The sequence below is a fragment of the Glandiceps talaboti genome, chromosome 2, assembly GCF_964340395.1.
Source record: "Glandiceps talaboti chromosome 2, keGlaTala1.1, whole genome shotgun sequence".
In the NCBI taxonomy this organism is placed as follows: Eukaryota; Metazoa; Hemichordata; class Enteropneusta; family Spengelidae; genus Glandiceps; species Glandiceps talaboti.
The window spans coordinates 17964392-17992293 of NC_135550.1; the positions used below are offsets into that span (position 1 = coordinate 17964392).

At 34.2% G+C, this 27902-nt stretch overlaps 1 protein-coding gene across 1 annotated transcript; it reads left to right on the forward strand.

The window, feature by feature from the left end:
* The first annotated feature begins 360 nt into the window (after window positions 1-360).
* On the forward strand, window positions 361-27320 carry LOC144453466 (GTP cyclohydrolase 1-like). Its single transcript, XM_078144772.1, has 6 exons — window positions 361-600; window positions 13018-13127; window positions 13526-13581; window positions 15662-15693; window positions 16581-16665; window positions 26525-27320. Exons 1-6 carry the CDS (start codon window positions 459-461, stop codon window positions 26649-26651), a joined length of 552 nt encoding a protein of 183 aa, XP_078000898.1. The 5' UTR covers window positions 361-458; the 3' UTR covers window positions 26652-27320.
* Window positions 27321-27902: the final 582 nt, after the last annotated feature.

The window sequence follows — 27902 nt, forward strand, 5'->3', positions numbered from 1 at the left end:
ATTGGGTATAAACTGGTGATTTCATGGTCGTGATATTTTTTTTCATCTAGCCTAAAGGGCTTTTGACGAGCTCTGTGATATGCTAATATCTATATCCGGTGCCGATTCACACGATTATAAATACAGTGCTGCCAACACGAGTACTACACATATCACATGCATTTACGACAACACCAACAGAACCCATCAGTCGAAATCTTAGTTTTGGTGGTGACGTATATGAGCGGTAGTTTTTTCTGAGATTTACTTTAAAAAGCAAGATGCACAAGAGCTATGATCATTCCTCATCAACAGGCATAGATACAAATAAGGTATTGGGGGGAAACGATCCGATTATTTGTGCAAAGAACTTGAAACGATCCGAGGAGGGCGTGGAATCGAGAGACCGGTCGAAGTCGATTGACCGTGACGATGGTCTACCGAATATTCCTAGACAAGCTTTACAGTTAGACTTAAAAATGCCGAGTATGGCAGAGAGCTACCGATGTCTGTTGAAAAGTATTGGTGAAGACCCAGCGAGACAAGGGCTGGTGAAAACCCCAGAGAGAGCAGCCAAGGCGCTGATGTTCTTTACTAAGGGATATGAAGAAAAGATGGAAGGTAAGTGTAATGAAAGTTTCTCTCTGCCTCTATGTATGTGTGTGTGTAATGAGTATGTATGTTTTCTTTTCTTCATCAATAATATTGTCCAACGGTTTTATGGCTACTTGTATTATTCTATTTATTCTTTCTTACCCACTGCCATGTTTTGTTTGTACATGTATCTCACTCTCCCTCTCCCATATTTATTTGTATTGCCTTTCAATCAAAACCACTGTGACCCAGATACCTGTTGATTTCAGACACAAACATAACATTCTGTAGACATGGTGATGGGATGGGAGTGTACAACAACACCATACTAGTATTAGTAGTAACAACATTGATAAGACACTAACACTGTCAGCACATTTTAACATCACCAGAATATGTTTACATTTATGCTTAAAATGAGTATCTAGTGACGGGTGAAGATAGGACGATTATAAATGATAAAAAAGGACAGATAACAAAGCCTGTAAACTGATTGAATTGTTTAGTTGTTGACTTTTTTTCTGGGCACTAAGGAACATCCAAAAGATGTTTACAACATAGACAGATATCTCTTATCCATGGTCTGTGTGTATGTCTCTGACATGCAATAACTGATTTCAACCAAACCTGGCACAACTGTCAAGTACTATAAGTGCATATGCACTTCACTTAATTTTGCGACCTTGACTTCAAAATGGCTATATTTGTGGCAAAAATACACATTTTGACCTTACCTCCAAAAGTTGTATAGCTATAGACTCATTCCAAATATCTACAGTCACATTATCAATAGCTTTCTAATGAGACCTTTGACCTTGATCTTCATCTTCAAGGTCAAATAGCCATAATCATGTTAAACTGTACATGGATATCTCTGATATGTATGAGTATGGGCTGATTTCAACCAAACCTGGCATAAATGTCAAGTACTATAGGGTAAATGTGTATTTCATTTAATTTTGCAACCTTGACCTTTATGGCAAAATGACAACCATATTTAAGGTAAAAATGTACATTTTTACTCTTACCTCCAAAAATTTAATACTTTCAGATACCATTCAAGTGCACCCTAACACTATCATTGGTGATCTTTCTATTGAGACCTTGACCTTTGATCTTAACCACCATCTTCAAGGTCAAATCAAAATTTGTCTTTGTTTTTGCAATTTTTTTTACCTACAGGTTGTGATATATGATTTTAAAAATAAATCATTTGAAAAGCTGGTTTATGTGTAATTTATTTTTACCTACGGGGCTGTAGTAACACACCACATTAGCATGGGGGGCTATGTCTTTGACAAAGTAGAAGACTTGTTGCATAATAGACAAAATGTGGTTGTATGCTATGAAACAGTCGGTGAATTGTAACTTGAAATGTGCTGTAAATCGATGACCTTCCATAGATAAACCATCAATAAATATACTCAAATACAGAAGCTAGCCTTGTATCAGTGCATAGCCAGTCAGATGCATACTATAATATAAACATGGAAATTATAGTATCTTTTCCATAATATAATGATTTGTGTATAAACATTTTACAACAATCATATTGAGTGATTTACTGCCATGAATGATGAATGGTGTCATACTCATAGTATGATAAATGATGCCATAGTATGATGAATGATATAAGTAATGTCAAAATCCTGACTTGTTACAAGTAGGGGGAGAAACATAAACACAATTTATCTTCGTGCTAGTAGATGTTATTATTTTGAAAGACTCAGACTTTTGTTGATCACATGACATGACTTTTACATGGAACAACAACTCAATCTCATTTGCATATACTTTAAATGTCACTTGTTGAACTTAACAACCTTTGATATTTAAAAAAAAAACCCAGCTCCAATTGTTCAACAAGTTGGCAACAGTTATGTAAAGGTAATGATTAATCAGGATTCTGACGGTACAAGTGTTGTGTTGAATCTTAATCTGATACATCCCATCTGAAGGATTTTGGATAATATCTAACTGAATGATAACAACAGAAACTAGTTGTTGTTGCCCAAACGACAAAAAAAAAGTCCAAAATTTTCTCCAGTCTAAGACACTTATATTAAAAGTACACACTCTCTCAGTTGTTATGGTAAATATACAAATGGTGATAAGTTTGTATTTATATTTTTTACTAAGTCTGAATATATTTTGAAAAGATTTTTTCAATATTTGTAAAAATCTTATCAACATGGTAATCATCATGGTCATTGCCATCAATTGATGGTATGTTGGTATGTTTGTATGTTATGTTTATAGACTTGCAATTAAGCTGCAATTATGCTGACTGGCATGATAATTCAGAGGTCCATGATATATGTTTAAAACGTTTGCCACTCTTGCCAAAAGTGTGGTGACACAAATATTGCTAGCCTTGGCCAGCTATTACTTTTCACACTTACTCATTCATTAGCCCAAAGAGATCTAATACATGTATAAACAGTAGTGACTGCTATTGCTCAATTTTGCCAGTAACAGAAATGGGAGAATCTGGTAAAACTTTGCATGGACAGTGTATCATAATTTTGATTTGGAACCTGGTAAAATGACTGGGGGAATCTCGGTAGATTTCACTAGTGCACTTGACAAAAAATTCTGAACAGCCAGAGTGGCCTTGCAATCGTATAATCTCAGCCAGAACATAACCAAATCTTTGCTGTTTTATTTTTATAAGTACTTGTGTGTATAAGAAAATATGAAAGGCAGTTCATGCATCAGTGGTTTTGAATCAAATTTGCACATTATATAGTTACAATAATGTCACACCTTGTCTATTAGACTTATATTAACTGTATATTCCATGAGAATAAAGCAAATATTGAATCAGTTACTCTACATTTGGACTTTCTGTGCTAATAACATATAAATTCAGAAATTTTTCATTCTGTACAAATTTTTATAGCTGTCGATATATAAGTGTTAGGGTTGAAGTGTCCGTGTATTGACGTCATTTCACAGAGTGCAATATTTCATGTCGGAGTGTTAAAACTTTACTGTTACTTCATCTTTTACAAACACTCTGGTTAAATTGAAAGATTTGTCACTGGAAGTGATTGCAATGAAGAGTGCAAACAACAATGAATTCTTCAATCATAATTTATTGTTGGAAAATTTTATTTCAAAAGAGAGAACTGGAAGCTTAAATTCCCAAGGTCTACAGTATGTGCTCTCTCTAATAAGGGACAAATATTTTTTTATTTTGTGGACAAAAGATAAAATATAGATTTCCTTGTGGGGCACTGAGTCACCATATACATGTAGTAAGGAATAGGGAAAGACTAAATTTTGGTGTATCTCAAGAAGTTGTTGTGTGTCAGTCTGTAAAATTGGTATAGAGGGCACACTGATCGAAGTATGTTTGCATCTGTAACATATACTAGCATGTTACAGAATATTTTGGTAATTATAATAATTTTCCTGGTATTGGTTCACATAGAAATTCAACATTTCTATAATCTTGACGTACTTTGTATTACTATATTGCGTAGGCGAAGTATTTTGAAGTTTTCCTCTCTTTTTTTCATTTCTAGTGTCTCATTAATAAAATGAAGGAAATGAGTGGGTTTCTAATGTAGTTAGCTGTTAGTTGGTAAAACTATTTTGAAGTTTCTCTGTTTTCTGTTTGTAATGTTTCATAAATGAGTGGGTTTCAAATGTAGTTAGCTGCCAACATGACAGCAAGGAGTAGTTTGCAAACACTGCCATCTGTTTGAAATTCACCGTACAAAGCTAGCAACAATTGTAATAACACTACCGTGGTCTTCAATTAATTCATTCCATTTCAAGTTGGAATTCAGCGTAAATCAGTGCATTGATGGCTTTGTCAACTTCTCTGAATGGTTTAATAGTCATACACCATCCATGTCAAGACACGTGACGTCAGGGTGAGCGTATCTAGGGGGGTTCTCTAAGAGCCGTTGATTGTTGCTTCCTGGTTTCAGCTATTCCCATCTTTCCAATTAAAGTACTTCCTTCAATATTTCTTTGCCCAGCAAGGTTAGTTCTGTAACGTTGGCGATGAATATATTTAGTTACATCATAAACGTGCTACTGATGGAAAAGTTGTTCATTTCCTGGTCTGACTAAAAGTCATTTCAGTGGTCATTGTTTGTCTCAAATACTGTTGTTTCATTTTGATTTTGATTTTTTAAATAAATATGAAATGTTAATTAACTATGTTTTTTAATTAGACTTGCCCACCAATTTTAATTAGTTTCTTGTGAAAGAGGTTCATTATAATCGTTAACACCCACTGACGTGATATTAACGCCTAATCTGATATGTATCAACATGTTTTCAGAAATGATAGGTGTACATGTAATCCTGGTAAGTCTTGTTAATGAATGAGTCATAAGGGAAAAAAAGAAACACTGCGTGTGAAATCAAAGCTTAAAATTTTTACAGCAAAACTTAATTACAGCAATAGACATATTTGTATTTAAGTAATGCCTGAAAATTTATACTGGGATTTCAGTACTGTACAAACAAATCAAAAAAAAATTCTGACTCCATAAAAATAGTGATTGTGAAAATATTATATAAAATTTCAACCCCACTCCTGAATAAAAGAGAAGTGTAATATTTACTTATTATATGTGAGAAACAAGCAAAAAAAAAAGAAAAAAAGATGGCAATAATACAAACCCATGAATGATAGTATGGTGTTTCAAAAGTTCTATTGTCTTACAGACAGTGGAGGGGAAGTACAGCAGTGGTTGTTTCATGTGTAAATTTCTCAAACAAAAACCCATTCAATTCTTGTGTTAATTACATTGTCTGGTTTCATGTTTTGTAAGTTTCTATCATGTTTTGAATGGCATTTGCATGATGTGGCATTCGTGTATCTATGTTCCATTCACCTTGTATAATATGTATAGAAAAAATAACAATAAATATTCTACAAATAGCGCCAACCATATTGTCTGAAACCTCATCACTATATATAAAATGATTGCATAAGCTATTTTAAAATGATTTCATAAGCCATTTTATAACCGATAGATGCCCAGTCATGTCTAGGTAATGGTGAAAAGAAGATAAATTGTCTCAAAAATTACATCTAAAATGGAAAGTTGGAATCAAGAAATTAATAGAAATCAACAGAAGTTTTGAACTGAACACAGTTTGAAATGTTTTTTTCTCCCAAAATATCTGGTATGTGAAATACTACATTTTTCAAAGACAAATTACACATGTTCACAGGTGATTGAAAAATAAATATGTATTCAATAAGTTACACTGAAGTGCAATGAAAACTGTTGCCTACGATCAAATATTGACAGAGTGGTATAAAGTGCATTTTATAGAGGTCTGTGGGAAGTAAGTGTATGTACATGTATTATCGTAGAGATCAAAGAAAAAAATGATGATGCAAGTATTGGGAGTATCGAATATATTGTAATTGCATCTGGTGAAATCATTCTAACGTTTGTACTATTTTTAGCTTCAAAATACATATGCTTGAAGGCTTTTGTGATAGTGTTGGAAAGTAGTTTCTCAGCCACAGGCACTTGTTACCCGAGCTATGTCTCAGAATATTTCAGAATACAAGAAAACGTCGATAATATCAATAATATAGACATAGTAGCCAACTATATATATGAAAGGGGTAAAATTAAACTTGCTTCTGTGAGCACACAAGTTCAGTCACTGCAATATTTAAATAAATAACACATGCCAGCAAGGGCAATAATTGTGATATTGCCCCTAGTGTATGTGTTATTTAATTTATTACACTGTCCACTCTCATTCGTCCAATCATATTCACATGTCATTCATCACCATTCGTCATCGATAGGAAGTTTTCCCTTTCATGGTGCATTTCTAAACTGTATACTTGCAGATAACCATAGAATGCGGACATGGCATTATGTGTAGGAGTTTGAGTGTCCCCACAGCTCATTTGAAATTATATTTATCCAAATTTCTATGAGGAATAAGTTTGTGTATTTCACTGTAGTGATTTTGTCATCTTGTGCGCACAACACTGGAAAACATTCACAGAATAGATGCGCAGCGGTCGAAATAACTCCTGTGGACTGTAGTGTTGGGCAATAGTCTCTGCACATGCTGGCAATATCACTGCACGGGCAGTAGTATATTTAGAGGTCATGTGATTTGATTCTGACCAATGACAGCATGTGTAAGAACATTGAGGTGTAATGATAATATATTGGTCATTGAAGACTAGGTTAGATCTATTATTTAGTATTGTAACATCATTTATGGTTAAGTTAGTCCTAGCCTCTGTAGATTGCTTGATGGTTGACCCAGCAAGCATTTTGTATGCAAAGAAAATGTTAAATTCCAAGGCTGACCATCCAGTCAGCTAGGGAGACTAGGTTAGACCCCCATCTGCAGTGTCAAAACCCATGTGAATCAACTACCAGTACATTCCATGATGTCGGAGAAAATCCACTGATCATATTAATCATTGGTTTCAAAATTCTGATGGTTTTGCTTTTATGTAGCTTGAATACATTTCAACTGTATTGATCTTTATAGTAATGTGTATTTGTTAGCAAGTGTTAATGAGAATATACAATTTAATGTGATTTCATTCTATAATGTGAACTCTTAATTAAAGCTGCAGTAGTCACAACTGGAACGTTTTTTGTAGCCTTTTTGTTCGATAGAATGTGACTTACTAATACCAATAATATTGTAGAACTTGAATAGTACTGAATCACATGTGGGTGTAGTCCATTCAAATTGATTTTTGGATTTGCACCCAAATTTATAACCCAGATGTAATCAAGATTTCAACCTGTTGCTGTATGTACTACTGATGGATACAATTGACTCTAATTAACATGTACAATGTAGCTAATTATAGGTGTTGTGACAATTTTCAGTAAATAAATTGTTGATTGTGTCAAAATAATACTCAAGTTAGAGCGAGTACAGACTGTGCAGGTTTACATTTGTAAATGTAGGAATGATCCTAGTAACATATGGGTAATATGTAATTAAAAACATAAAACTATTCTAATATTCAAAAATTTGATTTGTCTTAAAAAGTGAAATCCATGTATGTTCAAGTTGTCGTAATTGCCCAGGAATTAAGACTGTAGTAAAGCATGGCTAAATCTGCCAGGCTGTGATTAAGACCATTGAAGGGACAAATTGAGTACCACATGTACAAAATATTTATCAGCTGGCCAATAAAACTGGCACAGAGCCAATTGCATTGTATTACTGATAATTTCGTGGTCTAAATTGTTTTTGGTTTCTTTGTGTGTTGATAAAACAAGTGTAAAAATACATCTCACAAGAGTCCCATCTATTTTACTATATGGAAATCAGTTTCCCAATTTTCAAGTTGAACTACAAACTTTATGTACATGTATGGCTGGGTTGTAGGGGCAATGAACCATAGTTTGTTAGTATGAACTAGAGTGGACGTGGTTCCATAGGTTGTCCTTCTAGGTGAGGTAAATGAACTAGAGTGGCCATGAGTCTATGGGTTATAGCCTTCTAGATCAGGTACACATGATCATGATAGACTTAGGAACTCCAACTGCGATTTGTTTTTTTTTTAATCAGGGTTTACATTCCACGATTGGCTTTTGATGTTTTGCCATAAGGCCTAGAAAAATAAATTGTTTGGTTCTGGGTTACTGACCCCCACCTAGTTACCTAGTTTTTTTTTATGTATTCAAGAAAAAAATAATAAAACCACAAAATATTGTGAAGTCTTGCAAGAAATATTGGATGAGTAAACTGACATTAGATTAAAAAGACAATATAAAACTGTTCTTCCAATCTGTAATGGCTGTACATCTGATGATCACAATTTTCGCAATTTTCATATTTTTTCTCACAAATATGAAAAAAAAATGTTTAGGGAAGGCATGAAAAACTAGGTGGTGTCGGCTAACCGGAACCAAACAACTTTTTTTTATTTGGCCTAACTACCTGAACTAGACACTACATATCAGAAAAAAATTTAACAAAAATAAAATAAAAAATCTACCTACCTACCTATTCTAAATTTGAGCATAATCGGAACCACACAATTTTTTTTTTTATTAGGCCTCACATAATATACATGTAACATGCACCGTCAGTAAAGTTTAACCAAACTGACCCACAGTTGTGTTGGCTCATTCATGATGCATTGTTTAATACTTCTGTGGTTGTTTCTTTCAGATATGTGAGTTCTTATCATGATCAGAATGTTTACTGTGTACAAAGGTTTTTAGTGTTGAATTAGGAAGTAGAATCCAAGCTATTGGGGATTTTGAAGTTTGTGATGGGGAAAGCAAAAAATAAAAAATGACCATCCTCATGGATTCCAGGCTAGTGTTGAAGTTAAAATAAAAATAAGTGTAAAATAAACATAATAGTGAAAAGACATACTATATTTGTTCATTGAATCAAGATGTGATAAACAGTTTAATCACTGATTTGATGGGTACACTTCTATGTATCTAAGCAATGGAGATGGTACAATTGTGCACACAAGTTGTTGTATGTATTAAAAACTACAACTTCGTATCTTTACTTTGTGTGTGAAAAGGTCGCAAAGATCAGGGATTCAATACCAGGTTCTATTATTCGTACTGTCTTTTCAATGGAGCAATAACAATTATATATAGATATGGATTAATCTTTTGTTTAGGTTTACCCTTTTCTATAGATTTGCCAGGCAACTGTTCTCACATCTGAATATGAATTATCCAAGCTGGGCCTTTAAGCTTCAGATAGTTTACAAGGTATAGCAATAGTGACATGTTATGTATATGTCTGGTCATATTTCTACCCAAAGGATCACATCAATATTTCAAGACATATGTACCTGGTCATATTCCGAGGTCACATTTCTACCCAAAGGATCGCATCTATTTCAAGTTGTATGTACCCGGTCATATTCCCAGGTCACATTTCTACCCAAAGGATCGCATCTATTTCAAGTTGTATGTACCCGGTCATATTCCCAGGTCACATTTCTACCCAAAGGATCGCATCTATTTCAAGTTGTATGTACCCGGTCATATTCCCAGGTCACATTTCTACCCAAAGGATCGCATCTATTTCAAGTTGTATGTACCTGGTCATATTTCGGGGTCACATTTCTACCCAAAGGATCGCATCTATTTCAAGTTGTATGTACCCGGTCATATTCCCAGGTCATATTTTTACCCAAAGGATCGCATCTATTTCAAGTTGTATGTACCCGGTCATATTCCCAGGTCACATTTCTACCCAAAGGATCGCATCTATTTCAAGTTGTATGTACCTGGTCATATTTCGGGGTCACATTTCTACCCAAAGGATCGCATCTTTTTCAAGTTGTATGTACCCGGTCATATTCCCAGGTCATATTTTTACCCAAAGGATCACATCTATTTCAAGTTGTATATACCTGGTCATATTCCGAGGTCACATTTCTACCCAAAGGATCGCATCTATTTCAAGTTGTATGTACCTGGTCACATTCCCGGGTCATATTTCTATATCGTCCCATATCGTCATATAAATTTCAAGTCTGAGAGTAATATACTTTTAAAATTATACATGCTAAATATCTTATGGTAATGGTGTTAACAAATTTAGACTTTATCCTCCCATTATATTGATTACAATACTCTAGGCAAAAGTTGACCCATGATAAGACCTAGTCTGAAAGGTCCAGTATTTGGTCCACTTCTGTAAACCACGCAGTACAATATTACACAAATGGAAATAACTGGATCTTTTAGACTACCCATTGTATTGATTTCAATGCCAAGTAAAAGTTGACCCATGGTGAGACCATGTGATATTTCAATATTACCTAAATGCATTTCAATTTGTCCATTTCAATGGTGTTATTAGAAGAGAATTAGAAGAGCTGGTGGTACAGAATTTGATACCTATGAAATATAAATGTTGGTTGAATACAAGAATGAATGAAGAAATATATCACTGAAATTGACAAATTGAAATAACCAGGCTGCTGAAATCTACAAAACAATCAAAATATACTGACTTTAAATTGTACAAAATCAAGAAATAAATCATGTAAAGAAACAAAATAAGGAATACACGAGTGGCAGGGTAATAGAAATATAAAATTGAAATGTCTTGTACTGTGGAATCTGTAATTTAAAAGGATAAATTATAATGTATGTGAATTTAACAAAAGTTATTTAAACACAAACAAACCTGAAAATATATAATTGACCAATGAAGCGTGAATTTAATAATATATATATATATAGATATACAGTACCACAAGAGTATGTGAAGGAATCAAGAATAAACCAATGAGTCAGGTTATACAAACCGATAGCGCAGGAAATAAGGGTGTTTTTTTTTATTTCGTTGGCAAATGGACAAAAAGTCTGTCACTTATCTAAAAATATTTACATTTGTTTTTGTGCATTTAATATTCAAATATATTATTATCATAAAGATCTTGAGAAAATGTCAAATTATATATTGTGGTCGTTGCTGAACTTACATGTAAATACATGTAAAATTTTATCCTCAACAAAATAAAGTAAAGTTAAAGACAAAGATTTTTCAAATTAAATCAAATTTATGGTGATTTGACTATGTATATTTCAATGTATCAAATGTGAAAGCAACATGTAAAAAATAGGGTAAATTTCAGTCTAAAGTAGAAAGCCCTACGTCATTCCCTAACTTATGTTCATATACTTCCTTTATGTAAATTTCCTACTCTTTCACGCTGAGCCGCACTTCATCAAAATTGACAGTTATGGTTTAACTCTTTGTCAGTTAATGAGCAGTTATTGAACCTCTTGTCAATATCATTAACTAACACACTCGTTTTACATTTACTGTGTTTATTCACTGATAAAAAGCCCTAAAGGTTGCTCATTGTGCTATGTCTGATTTCAATGCAATTTATGAAACTTGTGTGCAAGTGTTTGGGTTTATTCATGGGTGATATATTTGCCTGACTGCAGTTGACTAAACATGCAACAAGTATATCTTGTATAGATATGTTATATTCGTTTATTTCTGTATCAAATTATGATGAAATGTTGTCAATAAAAGTGCTGACATATTGAATGCTGGAAATTTACCAGTTGTCATATAGTGTGTGAATTTGTGTTTAACTCTGACAGAAAGATGATTCCGGAAATATCAGTTTTGAATTTTTTTTTGGACTGGACATTTTATTATCATATTTTTTTCACGGGGAATGGTTGCAGTGGTTCTGATAGTTTATTTAATATCTAGTTTTTCGTTCAGTTTTATTGCCTTTATACTTGTGGTGTTATTACATGTTTTATATTGATCACCATTCTCCACAACTGATGCAGTGGCCATTTAACTTTCGTTCTGATTCTTACTGAACAGAGTTGTCAACCATTCCAGCAGCATCTTTCAAATACATGCTATGTCAGATATAGAGTGCTGATCATGTTGAGAATGAAAACATGTAATACAAGGACAATTTGAACTCAAATAAAATTAATATTAAGGTTGAAAGAAACAACATCAGATAATGATACATCTTCAGTTTGGGTTCTGATCGTTCAAAATAAATCAGAAGTATTTTTATGCTATTCTGTAGAATGGTAAAACCTGTTGACAATTCCTATCAATATGAAATATCAATAATTTTTCATTCATTCATTATTATATCAAAAGTATAAAAATCATTCATGAAAAATAAATTATATAATAGCCATGCCCCTTCTTCCTTCAATTCAAATTTGACCGACTTCAAATTAAATTTACTACATGTATCTATCCCCAACAATTACTATGCATGTGTAGATTTCCCCACTAGATTACTTTCTCAAAGTAAAGAATTCAGGATGAAATATCTATAATATGTTCTTTGAAAATGTAACTGTGTCGTATTTTACTTTCTGGTGTGATAAAGAAAGTGATTGCTGGATGAAATTTAACATTGACATTGCTTGCTTGATGAGTATCAATATGACATTGTTGATGAGATGAAAAATGACAACACATGTGTAGAGACGGTATCACAATTTTGTACTGTAAATGCTGGTATGACGTTATTGTTAGTCTGGCATTTTGTGTCAAATCCATTTTGCTATGAATATTATAATTTCAACTTTAAAACACTTCAATGAAAGCCACCATTGGTCAGAATCAAATTGCATGACTTCATTTCAGTATGATATGACCCGCATTTTTAAATATCTGGATGAAATGCTTTCGCATTACAATTCTTGGTATCTAAAATAGAACATTATTGACGAGGTGCATCAAAACAATCATGGTGATCATGAGAACAAGGTGACCTTTTTGTTCTATTTTAACCCTCTAGCATGAGACGAAATACTATTGCAGGTACCAAGAATTATCCATCTCTAGTTTTCCCTACCATGTTGAATACGGCTTATGATGTTAACAATAGCAATACTAATATTTCCCCCCTCCCCATGAATATCATGTTGAAATGAAGATTTGAAATTAATATTTTCATAATTCTCTTTTTGTGGTTTATAGATATAATTAATGATGCTGTCTTTGATGAAGACCACGATGAAATGGTACTGGTTAAAGACATAGAAATGTTTTCAATGTGTGAGCACCACCTAGTACCCTTTGTAGGAAAGGTAGGACTGTCTTCCCTTGTTTATTACTCATTAGCCAAGTTGTACAACTTAGCCCCTTGATCCTTGAGAGGACAACTCTGATTTGTTTTGTCAGAAAAGAATGACGTGTGTTACCAGTATTGTTTGTGATTATATTGTTAAAGTATAGTTATGTGTGCTATTGCATTTAAAGGGGAACCATCATCTTTATGTCGGCCATGCTGAGGAACAAAAAGCCAAAATTGAAGCGTATACAATAATCCAAGTCACACCTCATTTGAATGTCTAAATATTGGTCCATATTGTAATCGATATATCACCATGAATTCTTACCAGTGATAACTGTTCCATATTATTTTCAGTTATCACTTGTCCTTACTATTACTTAGCCATTATGTTTCATTTCTTTGCTTTTGTAGGTTTCGATAGGTTACCTTCCTGATAAACGTGTTATTGGTCTCAGTAAGTTGGCCAGGTAAGTGTAACCACATAATGTGTTATTGGTTTCAGTAAGTTGGCTAGGTAAGTGTAACCACATAATGTGTTATTGGTCTCAGTAAGTTGGCTAGGTAAGTGTAACCACATAATGTGTTATTGGTCTCAGTAAGTTGGCCAGGTAAGTGTAACCACATAATGTGTTATTGGTCTCAGTAAGTTGGCTAGGTAAGTGTAACCACATAACGTGTTATTGGTCTTAGTAAGTTGGCTAGGTAAGTGTAACCACATAACGTTATTATCGGTCTTAGTATTAGTAAGTTGGCCAGGTAAGTGTAACCAAATAATTTGTTATTGGTCTCAGTAAGTTGGCTAGGTAAGTGTAACCACATAACGTGTTATTGGTCTTAGTAAGTTGGCTAGGTAAGTGTAACCACATAACGTTATTATCGGTCTTAGTATTAGTAAGTTGGCCAGGTAAGTGTAACCACATAACGTGTTATTGGTCTTAGTAAGTTGGCTAGGTAAGTGTAACCACATAACGTTATTATCGGTCTTAGTATTAGTAAGTTGGCCAGGTAAGTGTAACCACATAACGTGTTATTGGTCTTAGTAAGTTGGCTAGGTAAGTGTAACCACATAATGTTATTATCGGTCTTAGTATTAGTAAGTTGGATAGATAAGTGTAACCACATAACGTGTTATTGGTCTCAGTAAGTTGGCTAGGTAAGTGTAACCACATAACGTGTTATTGGTCTTAGTAAGTTGGCTAGGTAAGTGTAACCACATAACGTTATTATCGGTCTTAGTATTAGTAAGTTGGATAGATAAGTGTAACCACATAACGTGTTATTGGTCTCAGTAAGTTGGCTAGGTAAGTGTAACCACATAACATGTTATTGGTCTTAGTAAGTTGGCTAGGTAAGTGCAACCACATAACGTTATTATCGGTCTTAGTAAGTTGGCTAGATAAGTGTAACCACATAACGTGTTATTGGTCTTAGTAAGTTGGATAGATAAGTGTAACCACATAACGTTATTATTGGTCTTAGTAAGTTGGCTAGATAAGTGTAACCACATAGCTTTAATTAAAGATGCAAAGTAAGTAATACTACTCACTTCATGAACTTCATCTTGTATATTTTGGTATTTTTTTCATACGCAATCTTTTAAGAGAAATAAAAAGTAAGGCCTGTTTGAAATCTGGAAACCAAAGATGTAATTATGTTTTTGGTGTAGTACCCACATTTGTGGCACGTGTAACTTTGACTTTGAAGTTGGTCAAGAATCAGTTCAACATATTATTTTTGCAACCGTCTTGCGTGTCATGCACAATGTCATCTTACTTACTCCTTTCGTTAAAGAGTCTTTCCTCAAAACATCAATGTCGTTAGTACTTTATAGGGACTGTATTATCAATAACTTTTGCTCTTTAAAACTGCCTCGTAAACCACTTCATTTGAAAAGAGAAAATACATGTACCATCTTTAAGCTTGAATAGTCCAGTAGAATAGACTACTTGGGTTTTTTTTTACAGTGACTTGATTTAAATGTCGCAGCTATCACATATAGTTCAGATTGTGAACTTTTACCAGTTTACTTGCTTATTCCAATCTTTTGTTGCAGAGGGTGCATTTCTGGTTTTAAAAAAAATTGGAGTTTACATTTGTACGTTTTGAATGTGTAAAACCATATTTGTGTGAGTGAGTTTATCAAGTACATACTATAATGTGTTGTAGTTCTTCATGTTATTACTGACAGTATGTGTATCATGATCTATGTGACTGTGTTGCTATGTGACTGTGTTGCTATGTGACTCAATCTGATTAAAATCCGATGTAGATGTCGGCTAATCGTGCATTGCTATCTTACCATCGTTATTTAGCTTGAATTGACCTTCGTAGTACATGTTTACATTTTTTAGCCTGATCGCCTCCTCTACGCGATCAGGCTAAAAAATGTAAACATGTACTACGAAGGTCAATTCAAGCTAAATAACGATGGTAAGATAGCAATGCACGATTAGCCGACGTCTACATCGGATTTTAATCAGATTGCTATGTGACTGTGTTGTTATGAATCAGATATCAATTTAATCCAACTCTTTCCTTTGACTGCAGAATTGTTGAAATGTTCAGCAGAAGACTACAAGGTAAGAAATGTGAAGGGCGCCCTCTGGTGATCAGTCAATGATATTTTTTTTTCAAAGCCAATCCCAGTTTACATGTAATTATCAATGAAACAGAAATGATATCACTTTAATTTGGATTTCAAATTCAAAATGAGGTACATGAAAACATAGAAGTGAAAGAAAGTAAGATTGCATTTGAGTGAATGTAAAAGACTTTCAACAGTAGAAAAGGATGGAAATAATAGAGTGAACTGTATCTGTCTGTACTGTCTGCAAGAGGCAAACATTTGTGCAGTCACAAATAGAGTGTAAAAGTATTGTGTTATTTTGACAGTGTCAGTTTTTTCAAACCCTATGATAAGTCCAGTAAGTTGAAAAAATGCAAAGAGGACGGCTGTCGTGTCTTTACTCTTCTCATAATGAAAGGGAATGGATACCTTGTGAATTCAATATGTTTTAATGAAATATTGAATGTTAAATGAGAGAAACTGCATTGATTTCATTCACTTTCACAAAGTATTCCCCCCCCCCCTTAAAATACCTATGATACAAGTGAAAAATGGTTATTTTTAGCTCTGTTGTTGGCAACAGCTACTAAGGGCTAGCGGGATTCGCCATCATTGTCCATTGTCCGTTTGTGACATTATTCTGTTATCATCTTCTTCTCTAAAGTTTTTGACTGGGTTTATAGTTGATATTGACCTAAAAACCACAAAAATTTCACCGCTATGGTTATTCTTAATTTTACCATAGTGTATTTTAACTGTTTCTGAACAATGCTCAACAAATACAGTGACACCATCTGAGTTTCACCTTGCACATCTCCCCCACCATTTATGTAACAAAAAACAAAAAAGCAGAGCTGTTCAATCGATAGATCACTTCTTCATTATATTGTATTTTAACAGTTCAAGAGAGACTCACCAAACAAATCGCAGTAGCGTTAACAGAAGCCATATCTCCAACCGGTGTTGGTGTTATAATTGAAGCTTCGTAAGTAAACTTTTAAAATGTCATTAATACTATTCTTGTAAGCTTAATGTACTTTGTCTAGCCACTTCAAATAATGAACATAATATTGCTATCTCATCAGTTATGTATATTATGCCTTGATTCTATATTTTTTCACACCTTGGCCTTCTCTCACTGTACTATTATGTTTTAATGTTATACTGCCCTCTATTTGTTCACCATGATATTGTTTTCATGTTATAGCGCCCTCTATGCACTCTTCCAAGAAATATTATATAATGTATAGTTATATTCTTACTACCTGATTGATATGTCAAGGTATCAGAAATACTCATTATTTACTGTTTTACTACAAAACTTGGTGAGTTATCCTATGTACAAGTTCTGTGTCCTTGAGTATATATAGCCAGTTATTGTAACAAAGTGTAGATGCCAATCATATGCAATCGTAATACATGTTTTTTTTATGAACAAATTCCAGATTATGAAAATTCGTATTGATGTGATGAAATACAAATTATGAGTAATAATTTATAAATATCATTTTGGGGCTAGGAGTAGGATATCTAATGTGACTTTGTGTTGAGTTTGGAGGATGTGGTGTGATTTTATGTTTTGATGTGATACCAACAATCTGATGTGCGTTTATGCTCACTCTGAGTTTAGTAAATTTGACATCAAATGATTGAACACATAAATATGTGATAAAAACACTCAGATTATGAAGCTTTGCAAACACAAATGAAAACCATCGACAATTGTAATACTATGAACAACCCCATATTTGCTGAAATTTGGTACACCCCTTTTGTCTTGTAACAGTAACTGGAACAGTGTATTGCAGATAGTAGGGACCATAGGATGAAAATAGAACATAAGGTCTTGAATATTTATCACCTCATTCAATCTCCATTTCAAATCAAAAGTTTATTGTCAGAAACTCAAAAAAGGGTGGCAGATTGCACAATGGCAATAAATTTTAGTGTTATTTAGTTAGGTTCACGAAAAAGTGAGTTTAATGTCTGGTGATATTTATTACCATATAAATCTAAAAGAGAAGTAATTCAGTTCGTGCCAGCATTAAGTGTTTTGTTGTAATAAAAAACAGAACTATCGCTCTTGATTTCATCATGACAAAAGTGATATTACCTTCAGTTACGACGTCTGTTTGGCCACCTCAAGCACAAAAACAACCCATGGTTGTAATACAAACAAAATATTTGAAAAAATCATAAAAATTGTTTAAATCACATTTTCATGAAGAATAACTCAAATTTACCAACTTGTCAAAGAAACAAACATCACTAAAACAATAACAGTATAATATAGAAATGAGAAATTAACAATTTTCTCAATATTGTGACTATTTTCATGTACTCTAAATCACAGCTTTATTTCGACTGACAATAAACCTTAAAAAGGGAATGAAAAGCGTCCAACAAAAATTAATGAATGAATCAAAAGACTTTGCTTTCATGTGTTACCAATGGGATAATCTCACATCAATTGAATTGCAAGTCAGGTCTGTAGTGTGATTATTTCACTTTAATAAACAGAGACAGTCTCCACAAAGTGATGATTATAAAAAGAGATGAAAAGTACGGACATAAAAATGATGAAAGAGGAGGGCATTTCAAAATCACTACATTGTGATTCTTAGTAGGTTGTGTGTACAGGCAAAAGATTGTAGTTTACAGTTTTTAAGCTATTAAAAACTCAAAATGACTCAGTGAGTATATGCTAATCATGTAACCTTGGGGTCATGTGACCTTGATGAAGGAATAGTAGGACAATGACCTTTCACTGAAGCAAACATATTGGTTATTGCATTCATATTGGCCACCATTAAAGAAATCTGTCAATCTAAAATCTCATAAGTTGCTGAGGAACTGAAGTGTTTTCATGACAAGACTGTTGTTTGACTTACAAAGATGTTTATTCAGTGAAATCATGTTATTGAAGATTGTATGTATGATGAGGTGATTTCCTTGCAATATATTACAGTAGGTATAAAAACATCAATCAGATACTTCAAAATACAAAATTACCATGGTAACACAGGCTTTCTTGTGATATACCAGTGTGGTAAGGAAACAGACAGAAAATATGTATCTGTCTGTCTGTCTGCCTGTCTGCTAGACTGCTTTCCGGCCTGCCTATCTTGTTGTCTGTCTGTCTGTAATCTGTCTGTCTGTCTGTCTGTCTATCTATCTACCTATCTATCTATCTACATATCTGTCTATCTCTATCTATCTATCTATCTGTCTATCTATCTACCTATCTATCTATGTCTTTCTGTCTATCTATCTATCTATCTCTATCTGTCTATCTATCTGTCTATCTATTTATCCATCTATCTATCTATCTAATCTACCTATCTAGTGATCTCTGTCTATCTATCTATCTGTCTATATGTCTATCTAATCTCTATCTATCTATCTATCTCTCTCTCTCTCTCTCAGACTGACTGTACTTGTGAAGTTTGCTTCTGTAGTGTTCTTCATGTATGGTGATGTCATTTCCTTGTAAGGTATTAGGTACAAAACATAAATTGTCTGGTAAGATCAAAGTACAAAACTAACATGATAACACAAGATTTCATTTGATGTACCAGTGTGGTAAGGAAATAGAGAAAATGTCTGTCTGTCTGTCTGTCTGTCTGTCTGTCTGTCTGTCTGTCTGTCTGTCTGTCTGTCTGTCTGTCTGTCTGTCTGTCTGTCTGTCTGTCTGTCCCTGTACATTTATTGATGTTTTTGGTGTTGTTTTGTATTGACAATAACTATTAGCATCATAACTTGATTTTGATTATAAGTGATGCTTAGGTTTTGATTTTTTTGAGCTTCTAGATAAGAAACTGTCTATAAATGATTTGTTCAAAGACTTTGAGTGAATGGTATTAAATTTTGTGTTGCATTTATTGTTTTGGTTAATAGCCATTATTTTGATAACCAATGTCAGTTCTCAGTTTGTAACTCAGTTTTAAAGAGCTAGTGTGTCTGTGTCTCTGTGTGTGTATGTATGTATGTATGTATGTATGTATGTATGTATGTATGTATGTATGTATGTATGTATGTATGTATGTATGTATGTATGTATGTATGTATGTATGTATGTGTGTATGTATGTGTCTGTGTATGTATGTATGTATGTATGTATGTATGTGTCTCTGTGTGTGTCTGTGTATGTATGTATGTATGTATGTATGTATGTATGTATGTATGTGTGTGTGTCTGTCTGTGTGTATGTGTGTGTGTCTGTATGTATGTATGTATGTATGTATGTATGTATGTATGTATGTGTGTGTGTCTGTGTGTATGTGTGTGTGTCTGTGTGTGTATGTGTGTGTGTCTGTATGTATGTATGTATGTATGTATGTATGTATGTGTGTCTGTATGTATGTATGTATGTATGTATGTATGTATGTATGTATGTATGTGTGTGTGTGTGTGTGTGTGTCTGTATGTGTGTATGTGTCTGTGTATATGGGCCATAGACTAGACTAGTTCTGCTTGAACCATTTCTATGGCCCTCACCAGGTACAGTTTTTCTTTTCTTTTCTTCTCAGTTGTGTATCATTTTCCCTTTGTGTCTGGTGAAAATAAATAATATACAATATACAATATATGTGTGTGTGCGTGTCTGTCTGTATGTATGTCTGTATGTATGTATGTATGTATGTATGTATGTATGTATGTATGTATGTATGTATGTATGTATGTATGTACGTACGTACGTACGTATGTACGTATGTATGTATGTATGCATGTATGTATGTATATGTATGCATGTATGTATGTATGTATGTCTGTATGTCTGTATGTATGTATGTATGTATGTATGTATGTAATGTATGTATGTATGTATGTATGTATGTATGTATGTGTGTATGTATGTATGTGTGTCTGTGTGTGTGTCTGTCTGTGTATGTGTCTGTGGCTGTGTCTGTGTCTGTGTCTGTGTCTGTGTCTATGTCTGTCTGTGTTAGTGTCTGTGTGGATGTGAGTTGATGCACGTCTCTCATATCATAGATTTCAATTATCTCATCTATATTCAGGTCTGCTAATGGAACAAACATAAGGATTGAGTAATAACATTTTATCAAAAAGAATTTAACCAGATGGTATGAGGTTACTGAGGAAGTTTCTTTCACATTTATTGCACTCTCTCTCAAAAAAAATTAATTAATGTACAAATAGAAACCATTTTATTACCATGCTATGTTTTTTGTGGTATTTTATCGTCTGTTTTTTTAATAGACTAGAATTGTGGTCAATAAATCTATTTGTAGAAGTGGAATAGAAACCATTTGAATTTGGGGCTAAATTAAGTTGATAGGTTTGTGTTTTGAATAACTTATTATCCAGCAACATTTTATGGATGAAAGACAAACTCTTGTAATAGTTCAATCTACAAAATGTTGTAGCATGCTGCAAGTGAGTGCACGTACAGTATGGTATAGTGTAGTGTGGTGTGGTGTGGCGTGGTGTGGCGCGAAGAGTATGGTGTGGCATAGCGAGTGTGGTGTGACATGGCATGATGTGGTGTGGTGTGGCATGGTATGTGGTATATAGTATGGTGGGCTCGGGTATGGTACGATGTTATGTACGTGGTATAGTATGGTGTGGTGTGATGGTTTGGGGTGATGGTGTGGTGGTCTGTGATGTGGTCTGGTGTGGTACAGCTCATTTGACATAAAATAATACTTTCAATAAATTGAAAGTCAACATACAGAAACAATACACAGAAACATTCCATATACATGATGTATATAAAACTGTAAACTACTCACTGTATTAAAAATACAACAAGAGGGTTGATTGAACACATTGGCTGAAGCAAATATACATTTGTTTGTTTTGTATCTTTTGCTAAATGTAAAAGGAGAGGTGTGTCAGTCTGATCAAATAAATGGTCACTACACCACGTATGCATTTTTAAAAACCTAGTCACTTTCCCTTGTCAGAACACTCAATGTGTGTGTACTCGGAGTCAAATTTCAAAATACTATTTGATGATATTGACTGATATGAAATGGACAGAAGCAGTATATCTGCTGTTATCTGATTAAAAATAGGCAGCTTGTCACTCACTGTCAAAGTAGTATTATATAGTGAATGTGTGTATGTATAATCAGGTCATTCATTCATTGCATTATGGCACAATCAGCAACATAGCAACAATAGCAACAATAACTTTGACAAGCAAGCATGACTTTGCAAGTATGATATAAAAGTCAATTGAAACTTAAAGGCAAAACTTTGATGAATTGATGTATTATGAAGCCAGGTGGCTGATATACCATAGTTGTTTTGTTTCATAGTGAAACAAAAAGCCTGCTTGAAGTTTTACATAAAATTATGTAAAGTAAGCATGGCAACACCATGTGTTTGATTGTAACACATTTCATCATGTTTTAATAGATTTGTATAATAATTATGCTGTACAACATAAAACCTACATCAGTCCAGACTTTCGAATCTCTGTCGTTTGCAACACTTCATGGTACTTTGCATGGCAGCCCAAAGTGTCTCCCATATACATACATGTATATATACTAGTTAAATTCACAACATACCAAGTGTTAAAATAGAATACATGGAAAGTAAATACTTGTAAGAGTAGTTAAAACCTTATTGATCTTAGTTTTTTTGCCTTTCTCTGTTCTCTTTTTTGTCACTGTCTTGCTATATTCCTGTCATTCCATATCACTGTCTCTATGTCTCTCTTTCTATGCGTATGATGAATATGTCTTCCTATTATTATTATGGATGTCTATATTTCTAAAGAATGTAATCTCTGTTTCTCTTCCTTTCTCTATTTGACTTTGTTTTACTGCACACTCTCTCTATCTGTCTGTTTGTCTGTCTCTGTCTCAGTCTCTCTCTCTCTCTCTCTCTCTCTCACTTTCTCTCTCTCTCTCTCTCTCTCTCTCTCTCTCTCCCTCTCTCTCTCTCATTCTCTCTCTCTCTCTCTCACTCTCTCTCTCTCTCACTCAGTCCCCTCTGTCTCAGTCTTCCTGTCTTTGCCCATTCCATCCTGTCAGACACACACACTTTTCATACTCAACCTACAAACACATACATGTACTTTGCCTGTTTTCTTTATCAGACTAGATTATTTTCCATGTAACACAAAAACAGCCAGAAGGCACCAAAATACAAAAATACATGGAATTCCCAGGGTAACCCAAAGCTGTTGGCGCTCGTAGACTAGTATTTACTGGAACAAAATCCTCTTTAAGATCCCTGGATTGTAAGAACAGTGAGTGTTCTCAGACTGTCTGAAAACAAGGTTGCCCTTTTGACTCTCACATTTACATAACCTACACAAACCTAAAAAAAATAAAAAAATAAAGCTCATGATGGATATCATATCTAAGTCATGAGTTTTGAATGTTTTTTAAATTGTTTGTTTTACACCGTAGTTAAATTATTATCATATGTCTGTGCCTAACTTTGTATGTAGCAGTATTAAAATGAGTACAAAAATGACTTGCATCTTTGACTACAGATTCACACCTCCGCAGATTTTTAGAAACATTCGGTGTTGTTCGTTTGATCCAGTATGAGAAAAAAAAATGTGCATGTAATTTATGGTTTGTGCCCAGAATATGTGGTTGTCAGTTTATTGTTATATGTGAATGAAATAGACTTATTATGCTTAGTAACTGGTCATTTTTTTGTTCCAATTTAATTCTGTTGCTGTGTATGTTGTATGTCGATTTCATCTTCTTGTCGGTGGAGTCACCCACACATCTAATCACAGTAATGTGTGGGAGGCTGGTGTCTTACATTACTGCTCTGTATGAAGAGCAAAAAGATTTAGCAAATTGTGGTTTATATTCACCATATATTAAATGAACCTATTTTTCTCCATCATGTGCAGTACATGAAAATTTAACATTAAGATTTGTTCATGGAGGAAGGAATATATTTAGATTCAGTCAAGATTTCTGCATTATGAATGTTAAGGAAAGTAACCTATAGGAATCCCAATACATTTTTATATTTGATTGTAGTGAAATAAACACCTGTGAATAATAATTCAATAATTCAATTCAACAAGTGTTATTATTAAATTTAATAATACAGTATACAATGACAGTTACCTTCTTGCCAACCTTAGTACTTTTTCCTACACCCCACCCCTGCCCGCCCGGCCCCTCTCAAAACTCCTACCTTTTTGCAAATATATTGATAGTCAGGCAAGTTGATAGAACTAAATCCAAATTGAAAATGTGATGCTATGTAAAGTGTGCATAGGTAGATTTACATGAGTTGTACCACAGTGTTTATAGGGATCCCTAGTACAATACATGGACTAGCTGGGAACTTACTTACCTGCATGCTTACCAACCTTGACAAAAATGGCACAGTTAGATTTACATTCTGTGTAATAGCAAACCAGCGAGACTTTTCACTACATGTTACTTTCTGTGAAAATGAAAGGAATTAGACAACAACAGGGAAACAGCTTGTAAAAGTTTATACTGATGACCAGCTGGCAGAGGCAATATTACATGATAATTACTTTTATGTTGTTGTTTTTTTTGGACAAGGACTTGCTAAAAGCAAATAAAAACTAACATGGTAGGCGAGTCACTGACATACTAGTAATATTCATGTAAGTTTTCCATTGTTGTATAGTTTGTCTACCATCATCACTGCATACTTAGTCAAGAAAATGAAGAGAACACATGAAAGCCATAGAAAAATGTAGGTACACAATGTCAGTAATGATTGGACCCCCATTTACCAAAAAAATACTGTTAAATATTGAAAGTTTGAAAGAGCTAACATGAATGTAACAACTCACAAATTGAGTATTTAAAGTGAATAAAAAGTAACTTCAATTATGCATCCAACAGTTGTCTTAACATCAGAACTGCAGTGAAGGACCACTTGGTTTGTTAGTGCAAATCAAGTTGGGATTCTAAGCAAAAATCAAAACACAACCCCCAACCCCACCTCTACCCCCAGCATATATAATTGTCTTGTATATGTACTCCACCAAACTGCAGTACATACTTCAGTCGTGAACAGTTGAAATAAATATTCTTACATTGATGGGAACAGAATGCCTAACAAATGTGTATATACCATGTTACATGTATAGATAGGCAATATCTGAAGACATATACCAGTCGTAGAAGGTTAAGGAAAAGGTCAGAGTCTTTATCCCTATAGTTGTCATTCATCAAGGACAACTTAGTCATTTGGCTGCCATTTGGAAAGAGCATACATGTGGTTGTTGACATCTAATTACATGGGTTTGACATTTTGCACACAATTTCTCCCACTGTGTTTTCTGACATTGAAATATGTGTTGTCAATATATGCCATGAAGATTTTGACTGAAAGTTGTTTTCAAAACTGACATATTTTGGTATTTTGCATGCATCAGGAAGAAAGAAATAGTCAGTAAATATTTATGTATAATTTCAATAATGTTGAAAAAGGATTCAATTTTTATGTAAAATTTCCATAATGTTGAAAGAGGAATAAAATTTTCATGTAAAATTTAAAAAATCCCGAAAGAAGAATCAATTTTTTTTTGTAAAATGTTGGTATGTGATAATTTTTGTGGAAATAATCTACATATATCAGTTTTGTATCCAGTCATTTATAACTGCAGATGCTATGTAAATGGCTACTGGAAATTTCGGCACCACTGTATGACAAATTCTAAAAGAAAAAAAAACTTTAGATCAAATCAGTTTTGAAGAATTTGTTTACCAGAATATTGTTGGTGCATTGATAATTACACGTACTGCCATTAATCTAATTGATTTATAATTGTCTCCCAACATATCACTTTAACAAACAGACAATAAGCCTGTCCATGCTACAAAATCTGATCCGTATCCAATTCCATTTACTTGTTTATACTTGTGGTTAATTCGTATCTAGGTTCGAATTAACTGATCCAGATTGAAAACCTACTCTGGGTGGGGGTTTTGATCTGGATCAAAGTAATTCAAATCAGATTGCAATCAGTTTAAGCCTGGTGTGGACAGGCACATACTCCAGTGATTTAGTTTGATAAGTTTGAAGCTAGTAGTGTGTCACAGGACAGGTTTGCTAATTAATTCAAATTGAATCCATCTTTCATTTTTTTTTAGTGTAGATGGAAAGTGGATTCGATGCGGATTAAAGTGATCTGGATCAGTTTAATTGAGATTGGATCCAGATCAGATATGGACAGGGCTAATATGTCCTACTTCAACACTTCAAACTCGAAAGCTTGGTCTTTTATGGGGTCAAAGGTCACCTAGTCTTTGGTAACTTTCGGAACATGAATTTTGAACTAGTGAATACAAGTCATGGTCTCCTCAGGGGCATGTATTCATGGTCTCCTCAGGGGCACATTAGTATTTGACATGAAGATAATAGGCAGTGATAAGTAACAATTCTTACATCTTGGCATGTAGCCAGTGTAAATTTGTAGGGGGAAAAAAGCAAAAGTGAAGTGATGCTATTGAACTGGCATTGGTATAACAAAGCCAGTGAGTGGATCTGCACTGAGTCTTTGTGTATAGAGTATAAACCGTTTACATGTACTAGTATACTCCTGATACTTACAATTCTTGTCACAAAGTGCTGATGAAACTCCCAGGCAAACAAATTTGCCCCAAACGTCACAGACAGAAAGTGTTTCTGGCAAAGAAACGTGACAAAGTTTTTGCCCTATTTACATAAAAGTTTCAATCGGAACTGTGAAAGATTTATGATGAAGTTAAGTGTTATTCCATGTTGTCTATTCAATGCTATCAGATAGCCAGGTCTAGTTCTGATCCAGGGTAATCTTTTCCAGCACTTAAAGCTGTGTTTTTTCAATTGTTTCTCATCATTGATTATTCTTGTTTTCTGTTCTCATACAGACATATGTGTATGGTAATGAGAGGTGTGCAGAAGTTGAACAGCAAGACCGTCACAAGCTGCATGCTGGGAAATTTTCGAGAAGACCCCAAAACAAGAGAAGAATTCCTAGCTCTCATACGAAGCTGATTCGCATACAGATGAAAGAAAAAGAACCAAAAAATAGTGAATGTTATGACAACAACTCCTGTATTTTCCTGACTGTATATACGGGTGGAATATTTTCAACAAAACAGCACACCAAAGAAAAACAAAGATATCAATATTCAGACTCTTATGTTCTCAGGGTTTAGTTAGTATGCTTGTAATTCTCTCTGAAGTTGAAAAATAGTAGCAACTTGAAATCGATAGAACACTCTACGTTAGATAATGTGTATGTATGAAGTCAATTGAGTTATATAGTATGTGTGTGTGTGCATATATATATATTTAGTATATGAGGTTGGACCAAAATAGCTCTCACGATGAGATTTAGAATATTCTATCAAACAAGTGCCTGTAGATTTGCCAGATTTTGTTGGCAAAATCTGGCAAGCAAAGTGCAGGAGAACAAGTGCCTATTAAAGGGATGATGATAATGAAACTTTACAAGAAATTGGTCAGTGAACTAATTTGGATAATGGATACTGTTGTTTGTGAACCGATGCTAAAATATAACTAATTGCCTTTGATTGTTAGAATAATGGTCATTGTCAGAGAAACACCCAAATTTTTAAGATGCTTGTTACTGAATATCACTTTCCTGTTGTTCTGACTGACGGGTGTAAGATGTGGTTGTTCTGACTGACGGGTGTAAGATGTGGTTGGTCTGACCGACTGGTGTAAGATTTGGTTGGTCTGACCAACTGGTGTAAGATGTGGTTGGTCTGACCGACTGGTGTAAGATGTGGTTGGTCTGACTGACTGGTGTAAGATGTGGTTGGTCTGACTGACTGTTGTAAGATTTGGTTGGTCTGACCAACTGGTGTAAGATGTGGTTGGTCTGACCGACTGGTGTAAGATTTGGTTGGTCTGATCAACTGGTGTAAGATGTGGTTGGTCTGACCGACTGGTGTAAGATTTGGTTGGTCTGACTGACTGGTGTAAGATTTGGTTGGTGTGACTGACTGGTGTAAGATTTGGTTGGTCTGACCAACTGGTGTAAGATGTGATTGGTCTGACCAACTGGTGTAAGATTTGGTTGGTCTGACTGACGGGTGTAAGATGTGGTTGGTCTGACCAACTGGTGTAAGATTTGGTTGGTCTGACCGACTGGTGTAAGATTTGGTTGGTCTGACCGACTGGTGTAAGATTTGGTTGATCTGACTGACTGGTGTAAGATTTGGTTGGTCTGACTGACTGGTGTAAGATTTGGTTGTTCTGACTGACGGGTGTAAGATG